This window comes from Sciurus carolinensis, chromosome 1 (genome assembly GCF_902686445.1).
Source record: "Sciurus carolinensis chromosome 1, mSciCar1.2, whole genome shotgun sequence".
In the NCBI taxonomy this organism is placed as follows: domain Eukaryota; kingdom Metazoa; phylum Chordata; class Mammalia; order Rodentia; family Sciuridae; genus Sciurus; species Sciurus carolinensis.
The window spans coordinates 147,516,154-147,532,570 of NC_062213.1; the positions used below are offsets into that span (position 1 = coordinate 147,516,154).

General features: G+C 35.6%; 1 protein-coding gene across 2 annotated transcripts in view; it reads left to right on the top strand.

Moving 5' to 3' along the window:
* Positions 1 to 16,417, top strand: part of Erich3 (glutamate rich 3) — a 121,387-nt gene that overhangs the window by 39,401 nt on the left and 65,569 nt on the right. Inside the window, exons 6-7 of one of the 2 annotated variants that reach the window (XM_047533588.1) lie at positions 2,641 to 2,799; positions 7,465 to 7,680. In XM_047533588.1, coding sequence (XP_047389544.1) covers positions 2,641 to 2,799; positions 7,465 to 7,680 — 375 coding nt within the window. The remainder of the gene's footprint in view (positions 1 to 2,640; positions 2,800 to 7,464; positions 7,681 to 16,417) is intronic. The other variant, XM_047533661.1, reaches the window with a different exon arrangement.

Consider the following 16,417-nt stretch of genomic DNA (forward strand, 5'->3'; position numbering starts at 1 on the left):
ATTTAAAATATAGCAAATTTAAGGTAGCTTCTGATGTGAACTACAGCAGTTTGTAGCTCACAGCTGTTAGTTAATGGTGCAGATTTGTTTTTAGAGATAAATGTAATCAGTTAAACATTTGACTGCCACATTCATCTAACTGATGATATTTGTATGCAAATGCACGAAGTAAAATTTAGAGCATAACAGCCAGTAGATCATGTTCTAGTTTGCAGTAACCTGTTTTCTTGAATCCCTGTATTAGATGTTTCATGTTTTTGTGTTCGGTTGGATTATTTGACAGGAGAGAATCTTAAAGCATGCTTGTTTTACAGAATCTGCAAGATTCTTTTGGGTGATCTGATTCCCTTGTTCACAATCTCTAGTTTCATTTTTCTGTGGATTTTAAGGTCTATTACCATTTGGCCTATATAGACTTATATTGTATTTCTTTAAGTTCTATGTGCTCTAGTCAATTCACTTGTATTGGTTGTGATACAGGTTTGTGTGCAGAGAATTCAAATAACAATGGCTTAAGCATCAGGCTCCCACCCACCCAACACATGTACATGTCTTATCTCAGCTTGTGCCTTTTCTGTTCTATAAAGTTATCACAAGCTCAGATTTCTTTTGTATTATGTATTTGCCAAATTCAGGGTGCTGCCTCCATCCACATAAACCAAAATGGTGCACCACCATATGGGTACCTTAACCATAGGAAAGCGGTAGAAGGGAAAGCAAGCACATACTTCTCTTCTCCAAGGACATGACCTGGAAGTTTCATTCTATCACTTCTGCTTACATTGAGGCATACACAGAGTTGTAAGGGATCCTGGAAATATAATCTTTATTTATGACAGTAATATTCCTAGATAAAAACTAATTTTATTTTCTTGCTTAACTATTTAATGTCTAACGGCTTACAAAGTTTTAATTTGTATTAGCCTCATTGGCTTACCCTAAATATTCTAAGACCTTTTAATTCTAAATTTTGTTCTCAGGTATTTTGTTGTTATCATCTACTTGGCAGTATTTGTGTGGTTCATTTGACAATGGTTGTCCTGTGTCACCATTAGATATTAAAAATTACTTTTAATCTCCTTCCTAGTCCTTTGGCAGGAATTCAATAAGTGTTGACTTAACAAAATCAGAGATTTAGTAATGCATGACATGCTTCTCAAGACGGTACCAACACTAATATTTGGTAGTAGGAGATGCCTTATCATCACTTTTTATGTATTTACACATACTTTTCCAGAATTGAGTATTTGTTGTTCATCATTCTTTAGAGTCAATGTATGAAGCTTTATTCATGAATCATTTATATACCATCCCTCTCATATTCTCTTACCCAAATATGCATCTCCTAGTCTCAATAGGTTTTCCATTATCTTATTGTAATAAAACAACTGGGCCAACAGCTTCGTTTTTCCCCCTACTTTGACACATTGCTAATCTTTATACTAAACTCACAATATTCTGTTGATGCCCCAAAAGGCACTTTGCAATGCTCCATACTGGCACTTTTGATATTCATTGCAATACATTCTTGATTGGAAAATGTATCAGTCAGGGGCTCAGCAGGAAACAGATGGCTCACACAAACAAAGTAATTAGGAAGTGTTTAATAAAGAAACTATTTACAGAATTGCAGGCAGGGTTAAGGAAAACCAACTAGGGATTTTAAGCACACTGGGGTCTGCACAACAGGAAACCAGAGTCCCTAGGCTCTCTGGGGAAAGAGAAAGATTGGATTCCAGAACCAGCAGATTGTACCTGTAGCTGGAGAACATTTCCCAACAGGAGCAGTGGACTTTAGTTTGAGACCCTTACTGGCCCATTAGAACCCCTCAGGGAAGGTTCAGGGAAATAAAAGTCCTGGTTTTATTCTCTTGTTTTTCTGTCTCCTGTCAGTTCCTTCTCTTGGTAGAATGTAACCGCAATACTGAGGTTAGTTGGTATGTTCCTAAAGGAATGACAGCCAGGGCTTAGAGCAAGGTAGAGAAGGTGAACAGGAGAATTAAAGAAACAAATGCGAAATACAACAGCATGGAAAACACATTCATTTTATACAGTGTTTTCCAAAGTTGCCAGTTACAATTTTTCATTTTTGTTTTCTTAATATTTCAAGGAAACAGTTGAATAAATGGTAATACATTATAGTTAGGCATCTGCCTTTCCTATTGTCTGGTTTTACTTTGACACCAATTTTAAGGCTTAAAGAATTCTGAGTAGAATTTATATTGAAAATGCTGAAACTGAAATGAGTACATTCCAATACTTTTCTTTTAGATCTCAAAATAGGAACATTATTCAACTTAACATTTAACTGAAGAAAGCCATTCTGTGCACAGTATAAATTAAGTATTGTCAGCAAGTTTACAGTATGATTAAAATACAGAAATGTGATAGAGGACATCTCCTTTGTTTAGCATACTCTATAATTGTGGCATTTAGTTATGTAGGGGACTTCAACACCATATGTTTTCACAAATACTTTGGGTCATAAGGGTATGTATAATGGAAGGACATAATTAAAGTTTAATCTGTTCAGTAAAAAGGCACCATTAATTACTCTAGGCAATTTGTTAGGTTATTAATTGGTTCTGGAAACATGTCAAGATACTAATTTAAATGGAATTTTTTTCTCTAATTGTCTAGACAGCCCCTCGACCATATACTGCCCCAGGAAATATGCAGCCTCCAATTCGATTACAGCCTCTTCCCACTTACCCTGCAGTGGGAACTGCTCCAAAGATAACTTCTGGGTCCAGATCAAAACCCTCATTGCTGGAAAATGAAGCTCCATTTCCCATTGGGGTAAATGTTATTTTCTTCAAGAAACATGCTCTTATTCTTGATCAGAATATTGGGTTATCACAGATTTAAGATGTTATATTCAATTTATTCACACAGTGAAATTGATATTGTGCACTTACTAAGCACTTACTATGTATTATTTCTGGTGAACTCTATGCCACTGGAACTGAAAGTCCTATTAATTCTGTAATATTGAGCTGAAAGTGTAAAGAATGAATTTGTAATAATGTATGGACATTTCTCATTAATTGGAAAGACTGGTTGAAAAGCAGAGGAAAGAATTTTCATAGCCAGACATGACTTCTACCAAATGACCCAGTGTTGACTCTTTCCAGATTTTAAATGCATGAGACCTAGAAAATGAAACTTTCTAAGACTAGGTTTGCATTTGCATGCCGACTTACTTTCCCATCAGTGTATGAAATTGCTTCAAGTTTGACTCAGAAGATTGCGTATGGAAGGAAAAGAATGTCCATCTTTAAAAACGCTGTGTTAATCACACTCAGAAGTTCCCCTTTCAAGGTCATGTCCCAGGAAATTTTCCTTATTTAAATAGACTACAAGTAGGAGGTTTGGTAACTATGAAATATGAGTTACTTAAACAGGGAAGTATAATTAGGACATCGCTAACTAGGGAGGTTACTATTTGTGTTTCTAACATGAAGAAGAAACATTTGCTAGCTTATGAAAGAACCTGTAACATGATTATCATTACTTTGAAATAGGCGAATTATGTTCCCTTTATTAGGAAACACAAAATATATGAAATTAAGATATTGTTATCTTTCACTGATAACTTTGACAGAGTCATTAATTCAGATGAATAAATGATTGCTTCACAGTAAAAGTATAAATACAACTCTAAAAATAATAACTAAGATTTTAATCCACTTAATGTGCTTTTCAACTTGTGAAATGTGAAATATTTTCCACAAACTTTATTTCAGTTAATTTAACAGTAGCTTCCCAGAAAGTAGGATACTCCAAAAGTGGTGACTCTGTCTTCAGAAGACTGAGCTGGGCAAGAACTTGCTTGATCATAAGTCAGTTGGTTTGACACTTTGTAGGACCTGGTCTCTAACTGAAGGCCCACAGCTTTCCCATTTCTTCCAGTGTTCATGAATCGTCAGTCCTGGAAAACTGTCACAAGGTCCTTTTTCTCTCTGGAGTAAACCAAATAGTGACCTTATCATAATTAGGGGCCATTAATTCACCAAAAAAAATCAAATAGTGAAAGTTTATAGAAGTGCCTTCCTCTCTTGTAGGTAGAACTACATGAGGAGCCAGATCATAATGAGAGGGTTGCCTGGAGAATATGGAATTGGAATGAGGGGTTATGGTATAACGGAATGTTAATAGGATCAGACTAAGATAACCCGGTGCACCCATCTCCTCTTAGGAATGCGCTTGCCAAAAGTACCAGAGAACTCTAAAACCCTCTGTGTCCTCCAGGGATAACTCTGCCATTAGAACTGGAAATATTCAAAGTCCAATGGGTAGGATTTTCTTTCCCCTAGATTGTGCTCGGATGAGTACCTTCCATGTTTGCCAAGGTGATTATATTCTGTCCTAAGCTGCTGTAACTAATTCTATTTTGATTGGTACATTTCTTATTATATGTGAACACTATCAATCAGATAATATTCGAGTTTTTCTCTTCTAGCTAGGGAACAATATTTTTTCTTTCAGGTCATTTTTCAAATCTATTCAGAACCACTGGATAGAGTGGCTGACTAAATCAACATAGGTTTTTATTTTTTGGGGGGGGTGTGGGTTACTGAAAGTTAGGCATTTAGTGGTAGTTCACAGGTGCTAAGAAGACAGGTCAATTCCATGTTAGTTTCAATTAGCTAAACTCACTTTTCATTCAGTAAATATTTATTGGCCATTTACTATGGGTTAGTCCTGGTCTAGAAATTGGTGTCATATCAGTTATCAAGACTGACAAAAGTAACTTATTGGAGTTTATAGTCTAATGTTCATAAGTGAAATATACAGTATGAAAAGAAATATTTTTTTCCAGTGATATTGATGATGGAACTGTTTTAATATGAAATCAAACAAGATTGAAATATAGTAATCTGTATGATCGTGAAGTATGTAATGAGTATCTAATAAATTCTTATTAATTTTTTTATAGAATAGAAGATATATGCTTGTGGAAAGCATTTGAAGGTATAACATAAAAGCAGGTTGAAGGTCTTTAACTTAGGCAAAAGTGATTTGGTCAAAATTAGACTGGTTACAATAAAATTAAGTAAAAGTAATTTCTTGATTAAAAGTAACCTCTGAATGAGAGTTTCTCATACACTGTTGGTAGGAGAAGAAATTGGGACAACTGTTTGTACAGGTAATATTGGGAATATTTATCACCATTTTAAATGAACATACTCAAGCATTTTAACATATAGGAATTTATATAAGGAATACATACTTATATGCAAAGAAATAGAGTCAAGAATATTTTTAGTGTTATATTTTTAATAGTGAACATTTGAAAGAACAAGTATTTATATATTGTTTAAAGATGTCATAGTATATTAAGGTACATTTAAAAACTACAGTAAATTATCTGTAATGGCATGAAAAGTTGTCCAAGGTGCTTTGAACTAAAAAACAAAGTAAAAAAATCTTAATTTAAATAAAATTATTAAACCATTTCTGAGCAAGTCATACAATTAACCTTAGTCAGAAATCATTTTAAAAAGTCTCCAAACCCCCAAATTCTACATTAATTGATTATATTGTCTTACTACTTTCACCTATTTTTGTTATTCTTCTATAAAAGCAGTCATTACCAAAAAATGGAATATGTAAGAAAAGAGAAATAAGAACATAACAATGAAATACCAACCATTCTAGTGATAGTAAATTGCTTTGTGCATTTCTACTTAAATCCCTTCTGTTCACATAAACGTTGTTTTCAATCAAAATTAGGACTACACCTGCCTTTATTTAAGCTGTTTTTACTTGGCAATGAAAAATATCTGTAGAATAACTTCCCTTTCTTAAAAACAGCCTTTTACTATTAAATGTCTCAAAGTAAGAAGTAAATGGGCTTCAAATTAATTAGAAATTTAAAAAAATGTAAGTACAACATAAACTATTTAAATATAAATACTTATAAAAACAAATGCATTGTTATATACTGGATAGGAAACTCAGATTCTTCTAGTTATCCTTGATTATTGTCAAAACCCACATATAAATTATTAAAAAGAAACATCTGATCATACTGCAAGGACTCTTTTATACTAGGATAAATAAATTCACATTTTTCAATAGTTTGGTAAGAATCTATTATATAAACAAAGCCAAATTTAAATATTTTCCTATTAGAATGTTACATTTTTTGATGATTCAGCTAAATTTATACTATAGATACATATGTGTGTGTGTGTGTGTGTGTGTATCTGTACCTCATACAAATTTACATGAGTGTACTTTAGTTTAGTTGCCTATGCAGGATTTATTGCTACCAATTGAATTTCTAGGTCAAAGAGTATGCACCTTAAAATTTTGATAGTCAAATTTGCCTTCCACACAAAGGTTGAAATAATCTAAAGAATGCATGAGTGTCTCTGACACCATTTGACCCACCTATCCCACTCCTCAGTTTATACTCAAAGGACTTAAAATCAGCATACTACAGTGATGCAACCACATCAATGTTTATAGTAGCTCAACTCACAATAGCTAAACTATGGAACCATCCTAGGTGTCCTTCAACAGATGAATGGATGAAGAAAATGTGGTATTTATATACTATGGACTATTACTCAGCTTAAAGAAGAATAAAATTATGGCATTTGCTGGTAAATGGGTGGAGTTGGAGAATATCATGCTAAGTAAAATAAGCCAAACCCCCAAACCAAAGGCCAAATGTTTTCTCTGATATGTGGATGCTAATTCACAATAAGGGATTGGGGGCATGAGGGAAGAATAGAGTTAGTTTAGATTAGGTAGAAGGAAGGGGAAGGGGGTATGGAGGTAGGAAGGATAGTAGAGTGAAACAGATGTTATTACCTTATGTACATATACGACTGCATGATCAATGTGATCCTACAATATGTACAATCAGAAAAATGAGAAATTATACCCCATTTATGTATGATTTATCAAAATGCATAAATGCATTCTATTGTCATGTACAACAAATTAGAACAAATTAATTTTTTTTTTTAAACAAGAGTGCATGAGATTGCCATTTTATTCACATCCTTGCCAACCTTGGATATTTTCATGTCTGGATAGGGGAAGTCAAAACTTGTCAAAAACATTAACTCCTTATTACCAAGTATAATATTCAGTCATGTTTCAAAGTATAACACTACAGACTTTGTGATATTAAATTGTTTAACTGTACTATGTCCCTAGAGATTTAACGAATTGTTGATGAGAAATCCAAGAGTACTGTAAAAATGTCATTATTTTATGTTGGTTTAAATAAACTATATTACCCAAGGTTAGAAATTGTGAATATTTAATTTGCTCTGGATACTACAAAATGCAATTTTCTGCTGACTAGTGTGTTTTGGGTTTGTCTGTGAATATTAGTTGTGTTTGTATGCATTGTCAATCGTACAGACTGGTCTTTTTAGTTTTGGGTTAATTGGGTCACCTCTTCTGTTTTATTGGTTCTTACATCATGAAATTTGATTACAGGGCAAGAAGGCAATGATGAAGTTCAGGAACTCCATGAACAATTCACAAAGAATGAACCCGTATCAACTTCCAAACATTAACAGTTACATGATGCCTGTACCTCCTCTGCCTCCTCCCCGAGATGGAAAAGTCACAAGGGAAAATAGATCTGAAACATGGAGGAGGAGATTTCGTCCAACCACTGCTCCGAATGGCTTAGAACCTCTCTTTCCCAGGGTGATTATGGAATGATTTTTTTTCTTTTAATAATTTAACACAGATTACATTGCACAAAGTTTGATTTGTGGTAGAAGAATTTGGGGAGATTATATATAAAATGTCTTGCATTAAGAAATGCAATGATATTCTTTCTGTAATTTTTTTGTTACTAGGTTTTGAACCCAGGGGAGTTTTACCATGAGTTAAATCCCAGCCCTTTTTTTAAAAAAAATTATTTTATTTATTTATTTTTTTAATTTTGAAACAGGGTCTCACTAAATTGCTGAGATTGACCTTGAACTTACTATCCTCCAGCCTTAGCCTTCCAAGTGGCTGAGATTATAGGCATGTACCAATCCACCTAGAGAGAAATGTAGTGATTTTCCTACGTGTATTTCTAAGCATCAGTGAATCTGAAACTAAAGATCTGGGTAGTTCTGTTGAGTGACTAATTCAGCATAATTGATGATAGTAAACTCAGTAAGTTTTGTGGTCAATTTTAGTTTGAACTACCCCAATTTCCAAATGATTTATTCCTCTTAATTTGCTCATTCAAAGTATCTTAACATTTCCATTTGTAAAAATTCAGGGACTTAAATATACCTGGAAAATATGATATATCTTATCAAATTTTTTTAATGATTATGGCAAATTAATGTGTTGTGCTTAGAAAAACATTTCTTTCAGTGTCTTAAAAAATGTGTTGTAGTTTGGGGTACGCACTTCCTGAAAATACTAATAAAGAACATTAGAACTTTGTACAAATGCAGGCTAGTAAGAAGACAAAAAGTTCACTTCATTATGTAAATATACAACCAGTATTAGTTACATGTAATTTTTGTGATTATTAGCAAATAGCTGGGTCAGATTTCACTGACCCAATCTCAGCAAGGGAAATATCAACATACACACAGACTACTCTGGCTCTTCAAAGCCACCCTTACTCTCAAGTGCCTTTTTGGTCCCATGTCCACATATCACTAGCAGCAGCTGTCCTCACCTCTGGCATTGTCAAAAGACTGGGGTCTTCTTTCTTCTTGCTTGCTCAAATTTCCTTCATTCAACTTGATTTTATCAGTTCTCTCCCTTTGCTACTGTCTTTGACAGATCCCTCTTTCATCCATGAAGACCATCCTTTATCTTGTGTCCTTGATCTTTGACTCTTCTGTGGCCCCTGGTACCTTGCAGTATGCCTTCCTCCTCTCTGATTTGGATTTTTAGCCTTTAATATTCACCTTTGCCTCTCAGCATACCAGGCCTTATATAGGGTAATTACATCCTTTCCTGATAGGCTGTAACCTTAGACTTCTGTTTTCTCCTTTCTTTCTCTGCAAAGTTCATGGAAGAGTAATTCACTATTTCGTAGTCTAACAAACAACTCCACCTTATGACAACAAAGTTTGATTTCTTCCTCCCATGATCCATCTCTGTTGGTCAGCAGCAGTTCTAGGACTCCATTGTCAAAGCAAGTCCTTGAGCACCAAGTCAAGCAGCCTTGGAGAGGGAGCATCATCCTCTTGCAGAGAAGGTCAATGAGTATTTGGAAATATAAAAGCTTCTACCACATCCGCTCCCTTACTTTCTTACTCTACATGCTGGCATTGGTTTCCCCCAGGCCAATCAACATACTCCTCGAAGAATGTGACCCCCCACTTAGCAAAAAACTGTCACTTTCTCATCTTCTTCAAATACTTGAGTAGCATTTTATTTTCTGATGTTGAATTACATGTCTGGGATAAATTCTGCCTGGTCACACTTTAAAAAATTCAAATTTTCTGGGTGTGGTGATGCATGCCTATAATCCAGTGGCTGGGGAGGCTGAGGCAGGAGGATCAAGAATTCAAAGCCAACCCCAGCAACTTAGCGAGGACCATAAGCAACTTAGCAAGACCCTGTCTCAAAATAATAATTTTTTTTTCAAAAAGATGGACTAGGGATGTGGCTCAGTGATTAAATGCCCCTGGGTTCAATCCCTGGCACTGAAAATATAAAAATAAAAATAAACCAAACCATTAGAATGTTTTAAAGTTATACACGCAAGTTAAATAACAACCAAGCAAACACCCATGTAGACACCACTTTTTTAATGAAGTAGAAATTTATTATCACATTAGACTCAAGCCCCTATTTTCTGCCCCATCATATCCCCTACTCCTTCCTAGAACAACCTCTATATTGACATCTATTTAACTGTCTCTGCTTTTCTTTAGAGTTCTGTCACTTATGTGCATGAAACTTTAGACATCAGTTCAAACCTAGCTTTGTAATAAAAGGACAATATTTCTGGGAGAAAATAAGCTGAAAAGAATTGTTGAGTCAGAGCCTGAGTTTGGTTCCTTGACAGTTTTCAGAGGTCTTTATCAGAAGTCAGAGAAGCAGGACATGAGTGTGTCCTGCCTGGGAAACAAAGGGCTGACCAGAATCAGGGTATCTGCTGAGGGCCCAATGTGGGCCAGACACTGATGTCCAGCAGGAATATGGTCAGGGCTTGGCTTCTGGAGCTGGACACCAAAGAGACAGCAACAGTTTCTCTATCCAGTGGTCACAACAAGGAAGCACAAACCAGCATCTGAGCTCAGTTCCCTTGGGCGATCTGCGTTCAGTTTTTTTTTTCTTTTTTTTTAATAGTGTATTTTTATTTTTATTTTTAAAAATTTTCTTTTATTTAGCTTTTAATTTTTTACAGACTGCATTTTGATTCATTGTACACAAATGGGGTACATAATTTCGTTTCCATGGTTGTACACAATGTAGATTCATACCATTCATGTAATCATACATGTACATAGGGTAATGATGTCTGTCTCATTCCACCATTTTTCATACCCCCCCTCCCTCTCATTTTCTTCTACATATTCTAAAGTTCCCATTATTCTCTCATTTCCCACCGCCACCCCCATTATATATCATCCTCCACTTATCAGGGAAAACATTCAGCCTTTGGTTTTTTGGGCTTGGCTTATTTCACTTAGCATGATACTCTCCAATTCCATCCATTTATTTGCAAATGCCATATTATTCTTGTTTATGGCTGAACAGTATTCCATTGTGTATATATACCAGAGTTTCTTTATCCATTCATCTGTTGAAGGGCATCTAGGTTGGTTCCACAATCTAGCTATTGTGAACTGAGCTGCTATAAACATTGATGTGGCTGTGTTACTGTAGTTTGCTGATTTTAGGTCCTTTGGGTATAAACTGAAGAGTGGGATAACTGGGTCAAAAGGTGGGTCCATTCCAAGTTTTCTTAGGATTCTCCACATTGCTTTCCAGAGTGGCTGCACCAATTTGCAACTCCACCAGCAATGTAAAAGTGTGCCTTTTCCCCCACATCCACGCCAACATCTATTATTGTTTGTGTTCTTGATAAAAGCCATTCTAATTGGAGTAAGATGAAATCTTAGAGTTGTTTTAATTTTCATTTCTCTAATTACTAGAGATGTTGAACACTTTTTCATATATTTGTTAATTGCCTGTGTGTCTTCTTCTGTAAAGTATCTGACCAGTTCCTTGGCCCATTTATTGATTGGGTTCTTTGCATTCAGGTTTGAAGCATGGCTCAGACAGACTTTATCTAGTCTCTCCAGTTACAGGCCTTCAATCTGTTTTCTTTTTTTTTCCCAAAACCTCTGTGTTCTCCCTTTGGAATTTCTATTGTGCCAGTGTTGAAAATATTAGACTGGTGTTCTAATATTTTTAGCTTTTCTGTCCTTTCTGCTTCTTTGTCCTTTTGTTTTACTTGCTGAGAGACTTCATCTTTATCTTCATACATTCTTCGGAGATTTTTCTTCTACCACATTTCAATTCTAAAAATTCTTATGTGTTCACCTAATGTTACTTTTAAAAAATATCTTATTCTTGTTCTGTGAGATTTTAATTATTTGGTTATTTGTGGAGACTGGTTTTGTGGGATAGTTTATGTTCAGTTTTTGGAAAGGATAGGATTCCTTAAATTCTGGGAGGAGGGTTCTATAAACGTCTAAAAGATACATATTAATTGTGTCATTCATATTTTTATTTCCTTATTTTTTATCTGCTTGCTCTCCCAATTCCTGAGTTATAGTGATAATTTGTTCCCTGTAATTATGAATTTGTTTATTTCTCCTTGTAATTATGCCAATTTTTTTGTAAATGTTTAGAATACTTCTTATATGCTTTCAAATGATTTATGATTGTTTTATCTTACTGTTGAAATGATCCTGTAGCATTAAAAATAATCCTTTCTATCACTTACCTTTTGTCTTAAATCTATTTTATCCAGTACCTAGTGACAGTGTGATACATGCATCTATTTCTTTTACTTTCACCCTTTTGGCACTTTAGGTTTAAACTTCAGGCTTTAAGGCTGAGCACAGTGGTGTAAGCCTGTAATCCCAGCAACCTAGGAGGCTGAGGCAGTAGGATTCTAAATTCAATATCAATATTAGCAATCTAGTGAGGCCCTAAACGACTTAGCAAGACCCTGACTCAAAATAAAAAAAATAAATATGGGCTGGGAATGTAACTCAGTGGTAAGGCACCCTTGGGTTCAGAACCTAGTACCAAAAGCAAAAGGAAACAAAACAAAAAAACCTTCAGACTTTAAATGTAGTAATGCAGCATTTGGGTGGCTTGTATTTAATCCAATCAGAGACACTCTGTTCCATTGATGATTTTAGTCCCATTACATTTATTTTGTTTCGTGGCGTATTTAGATTTTCTTCCCCCATCTTAGTCTGCATTTTCTCTTTATCTGGATTTTTCTTTGATAGTGGCATTTTATGCTGTCATTTCTTCTTCCTTGAAACTCTCCTCTCTTGTCCTCTAGGCACTCTGTTCTCAGGTTCTTCGCTATCACCTTTTACCTTTTCCTTACTCCTTTAGAGTTTTTCTTCAGAATTAAGTCTGGCCATCAGCACAAGCATCAAACTTAACACTTGTTTTTCTATTCATGATGTAGTCATTTATTTACATGGTTTAATAGTTTGCTGTGTGTCTCCTGCATTTGCTTTTGACCCCAGATCCCTGAGGCAGGGATAGAAAATAAATCTGTCCAGTGGGGAGAGTTATACACTTTTACACAAGTAAATGAACTTATTTTATTTAGACATAGAAAAGATTCATTCATCTCATGGCTAACCTATACATTAAAGTAATTCTACCATTCTGTGACTACTGCCAACTAAAAGTGTTCTTCTAAAGCTATTAAGAAGGAAGGGAAGAAAGAGGTAAAAGACAATGAAATATGGTTTGCACCATCCAGCATGTTGCCTTAGTGTCCTGTTGCTTTGCCCTGCATTGTTCTAGCACCTTCAGAGCTTTATATAGCATTTTCAGGATCTGTGAGATAGTTATATTTTGCCCTGAGGTTTAACTTACCCATCTCTAGATTTTTGTGTTCCCCTCAGGATTGAGAGAGCCTGGCCTTACTAGTTACCTACTCTATGCAGCAGCCTAATAAAAATGTGGATAGATAGACCCCCAAAATAGCTTCTATAAATGTGAGGATATAGGTTTTCAAATAATAACTTACTTAATGAGTGTATGTCAATTAAAAATACTAAAATTAAAACTTGTTTCTATTTCTTATGCATTTTGTGAAAAAAAGGGCAAAGAACTTTTCTGAGATTATTAATCAGGGCCTCTCCTCATGTTGCATTGAAATCTTCTATCCAGTTCCTGTGTCTAAAGAGCCCTGGGCAATTACAGGTGCCTGATGGATAGGTCCTGCTGCCCCTTGCATTCAGCATTGTCACAACTTAAACCAATTTCTCCATTTAATTGCTTTATTTCTCTTCAAGCACAACCTTTTCTCTAATTTGGTCTCAAAATCTAGAATTTCTTTTTCCCTCTACCTCACACATTCAGTTAATTGCTAAGTCCTCTAGATCAGAGCTGTTCAATAGAAATTAAATGCAAGTCACATATATAATTTAAAAATTTTAATCAATGCATTAAAAAGGGTAAAGAAAAACATGAAATAATTTTAATATTTTACTTAATCAAATGAAATATTTCAAGGAGGTAGTTTACATTTTTATACCATGACTTTGAAATTCAAGGAGTATTTTAACTTACAGTAGCACATCTCATTGAATGAGCCACCTTTCAAATGTCCTTTAGCCAAATGGGGCAAATGACTGCTGTTCTGGCACAGCTCTAGTTGTGAACTTTACAATGGCTCAAGTACTGATAGATGCTTTTCCATTCTCATTGCTGCATCTCTAGTTCAGGGGCTTACTAACCAACTCTCAATGTGACTGTCACAATCATCTATATACTTATGACTTGCCTCTAAACCAACAAAGAGCTCTGTTTTGCTCTTATTGATTATGACCAATACTATCCTCGGTGCTGAAGTTACCAAGATGAGTAAGACTAAATCCTTGTTCTCAGAAGGATTACAGTTGAGCCAGGGAGACAGAAACTTACACAGTTAACCATGAGACATTGTGATGTATACCATCATTATATGACACAATGGGAACACAGAGGAAGTTCTGACTGAGAAGACTGGAAAACACCTCAGAGGGTAGATAGTATTTGAAGTTTGAGGTTTGAGTAGAAAGTTATCAGACAGAACTAATGAGCAGGTCAGGAGGTCAGGTGTGGTGGTACGTGCCTGTAATTCTAGTGACTAGGGAGGCTGAGGCAGGAGGATGGTGAGTTGAAAGCCAGCCTTAGCAACTTACTGAGGTTCTAAGCAACTCAGTGAGCAACTCAACTCTAATAAAATATAAAAAAGGTCTGGGAATGTGGCCCAATAGTTAAAAGCCCCTGGGTTCAATCTCTGGTACCAAAAAAAAAAAAAAAAGTCAAGAAGAGAAAAAAAGAGTAATCAATATGCATTCAATTTTTGTAGATTTTTCAAAATGGTGCTAAATGAAATTTTCTAGAATAACTCCTGATGCGCTCCTCTCTTGCTTAAAACCTCCATTAGCCCTTTGCTAATGAAAACAGCTGTATTCTTCCTGGCTGTTTTAAAATATGTGTGTGTATGAGAGAGAGAGGCGGGGTAGGCAAGAGAGAGAGAGAGAGAGAGAAAGAGAGAGATTCAGGTATGGTGAGACCTATATATAGATGAGGAGATAATGGTATGCCATTGAAAAGACAGTTCCTTACTCTCAGTTTCTAAGGAGCTGACACCCTGGTGCTTTAGTCAGGTCCACAGTGCCCTGTCCAGGCACTGTGTTGCAACTAAGTTGACAGATAAATTAATCAAAACACTGTACCATGCAGGGACACACAAGGAAGCAGCAGTGTATGTAAGGAAGCAGAGGAAGTAAGGAGGAAAATGTGGGCAAGAACCTTTATTTTGGGGGGAAGGAATGGACAAGGCTTGGGATTGGATGAACTCTGATGATTGGCCTCAGGGTTAGTTAGTTTGCAAATGAAAAGCTTTCTCTGCCAAGTCCTTTAATATCCCTAGGAAGTGCTGAGCCCTGGTGGACAGGCATCCTGAGGTCACTAAGGCCCCAGATACCAAAATGTCAGAATAAGTCATACTTAATACATTGGCATTCAAGGCCTCTCAGATTCTGGTCCCTTTCCTGCCTTCTCCCCTACAATTATTCAGGCCAGCCTGAATTGCTCTCTGCTTTCAACTGGTCCACTGCTGTTCCCCGACCATGGTTTTTCTTTTTTTTAAACTTCTGCTGAAAATTCACCCACTTCCAAATCATCTATTTATTGTTTTTTCTCATTTGATTGGCTGATGGCATATGTTTGCTGTTAGTTAACTTTTAATAAAATATGAAATTTTATATTTAATAATGACAATAATTAGTTTACCTATAATTTAATAGGCCTTTAGTATATGGTAGCAATTTTACTCAGTTTTTAACATAAATATTTCATCTAATGCACACAGTAAATCTAAGAAAGGACTTAATACTTTCTCCATTTCAGAGATGAAGCAACTAAGGCAAAAACAGTTTAAATAACCTCCCTGAGGTCACAGAAGTAATTATCACAGGTTAAGCATCCAGTTCAGTAAGCTGACATTTGTATTCCTCACATCGAAATTATATGAAACTCACTTAGGAGATTTTTCCCTTCAAATCTCTGAAGATATTAATTGTCATTGGTCAGGAATTTCTTCAATGCAGAGAGCAGTTAGCTCTCTTACTGATGTTATGTTTTCTTTTCTTTTCTTTCCTTCCTTCCTTCTTTCCTCCCCTCCTTTTCTTCTCCCCTGCACTCTCTTTTTCTTTTTCCTCTTTCTTTTTTTTAACCAGGGATTGAACCCAAGTGTGCTTTACCACTGAGCCATGTTCCCAATCCTTATTATTTTTCATTTTGAGACACGGTCTTGCTTTGATACTTAGGGCCTGGCTAAGTTGCCAAGGCTAGTGACTGACTTTGAACTTGGGATCCTCAGCTTCCCAAGTCCCTGGGTTTACAAGTGTGCACCACCACACCTAGCTTGATATTTCTATTAGGAAGGCAAATGCTCTTTTTCTCATATTTTCTGTGAGTACCTGAGAGGTAAGAAAGATGTGTAATCACATCCATCTTCCCAGACCCTCAGAGGCCTCTGCTCTCCAGTGTTTATCTATACATTATAAAAGTATTCAACCTTTTCCTCTTCTAAAGGTTATTGATACTTCTCTGACATCCCTTACTCTAGATACTCATGAACTGCTCTTGTTCCTCACTTCTACTCCTGGACTTGAAGACCATTGAGGACAGTCATTTGATTTTGCTTACATTTCATCAAGTATATTTATTACCAATATGTTCATAATTAGGTATTATTTTATTATCTATGCAAAAA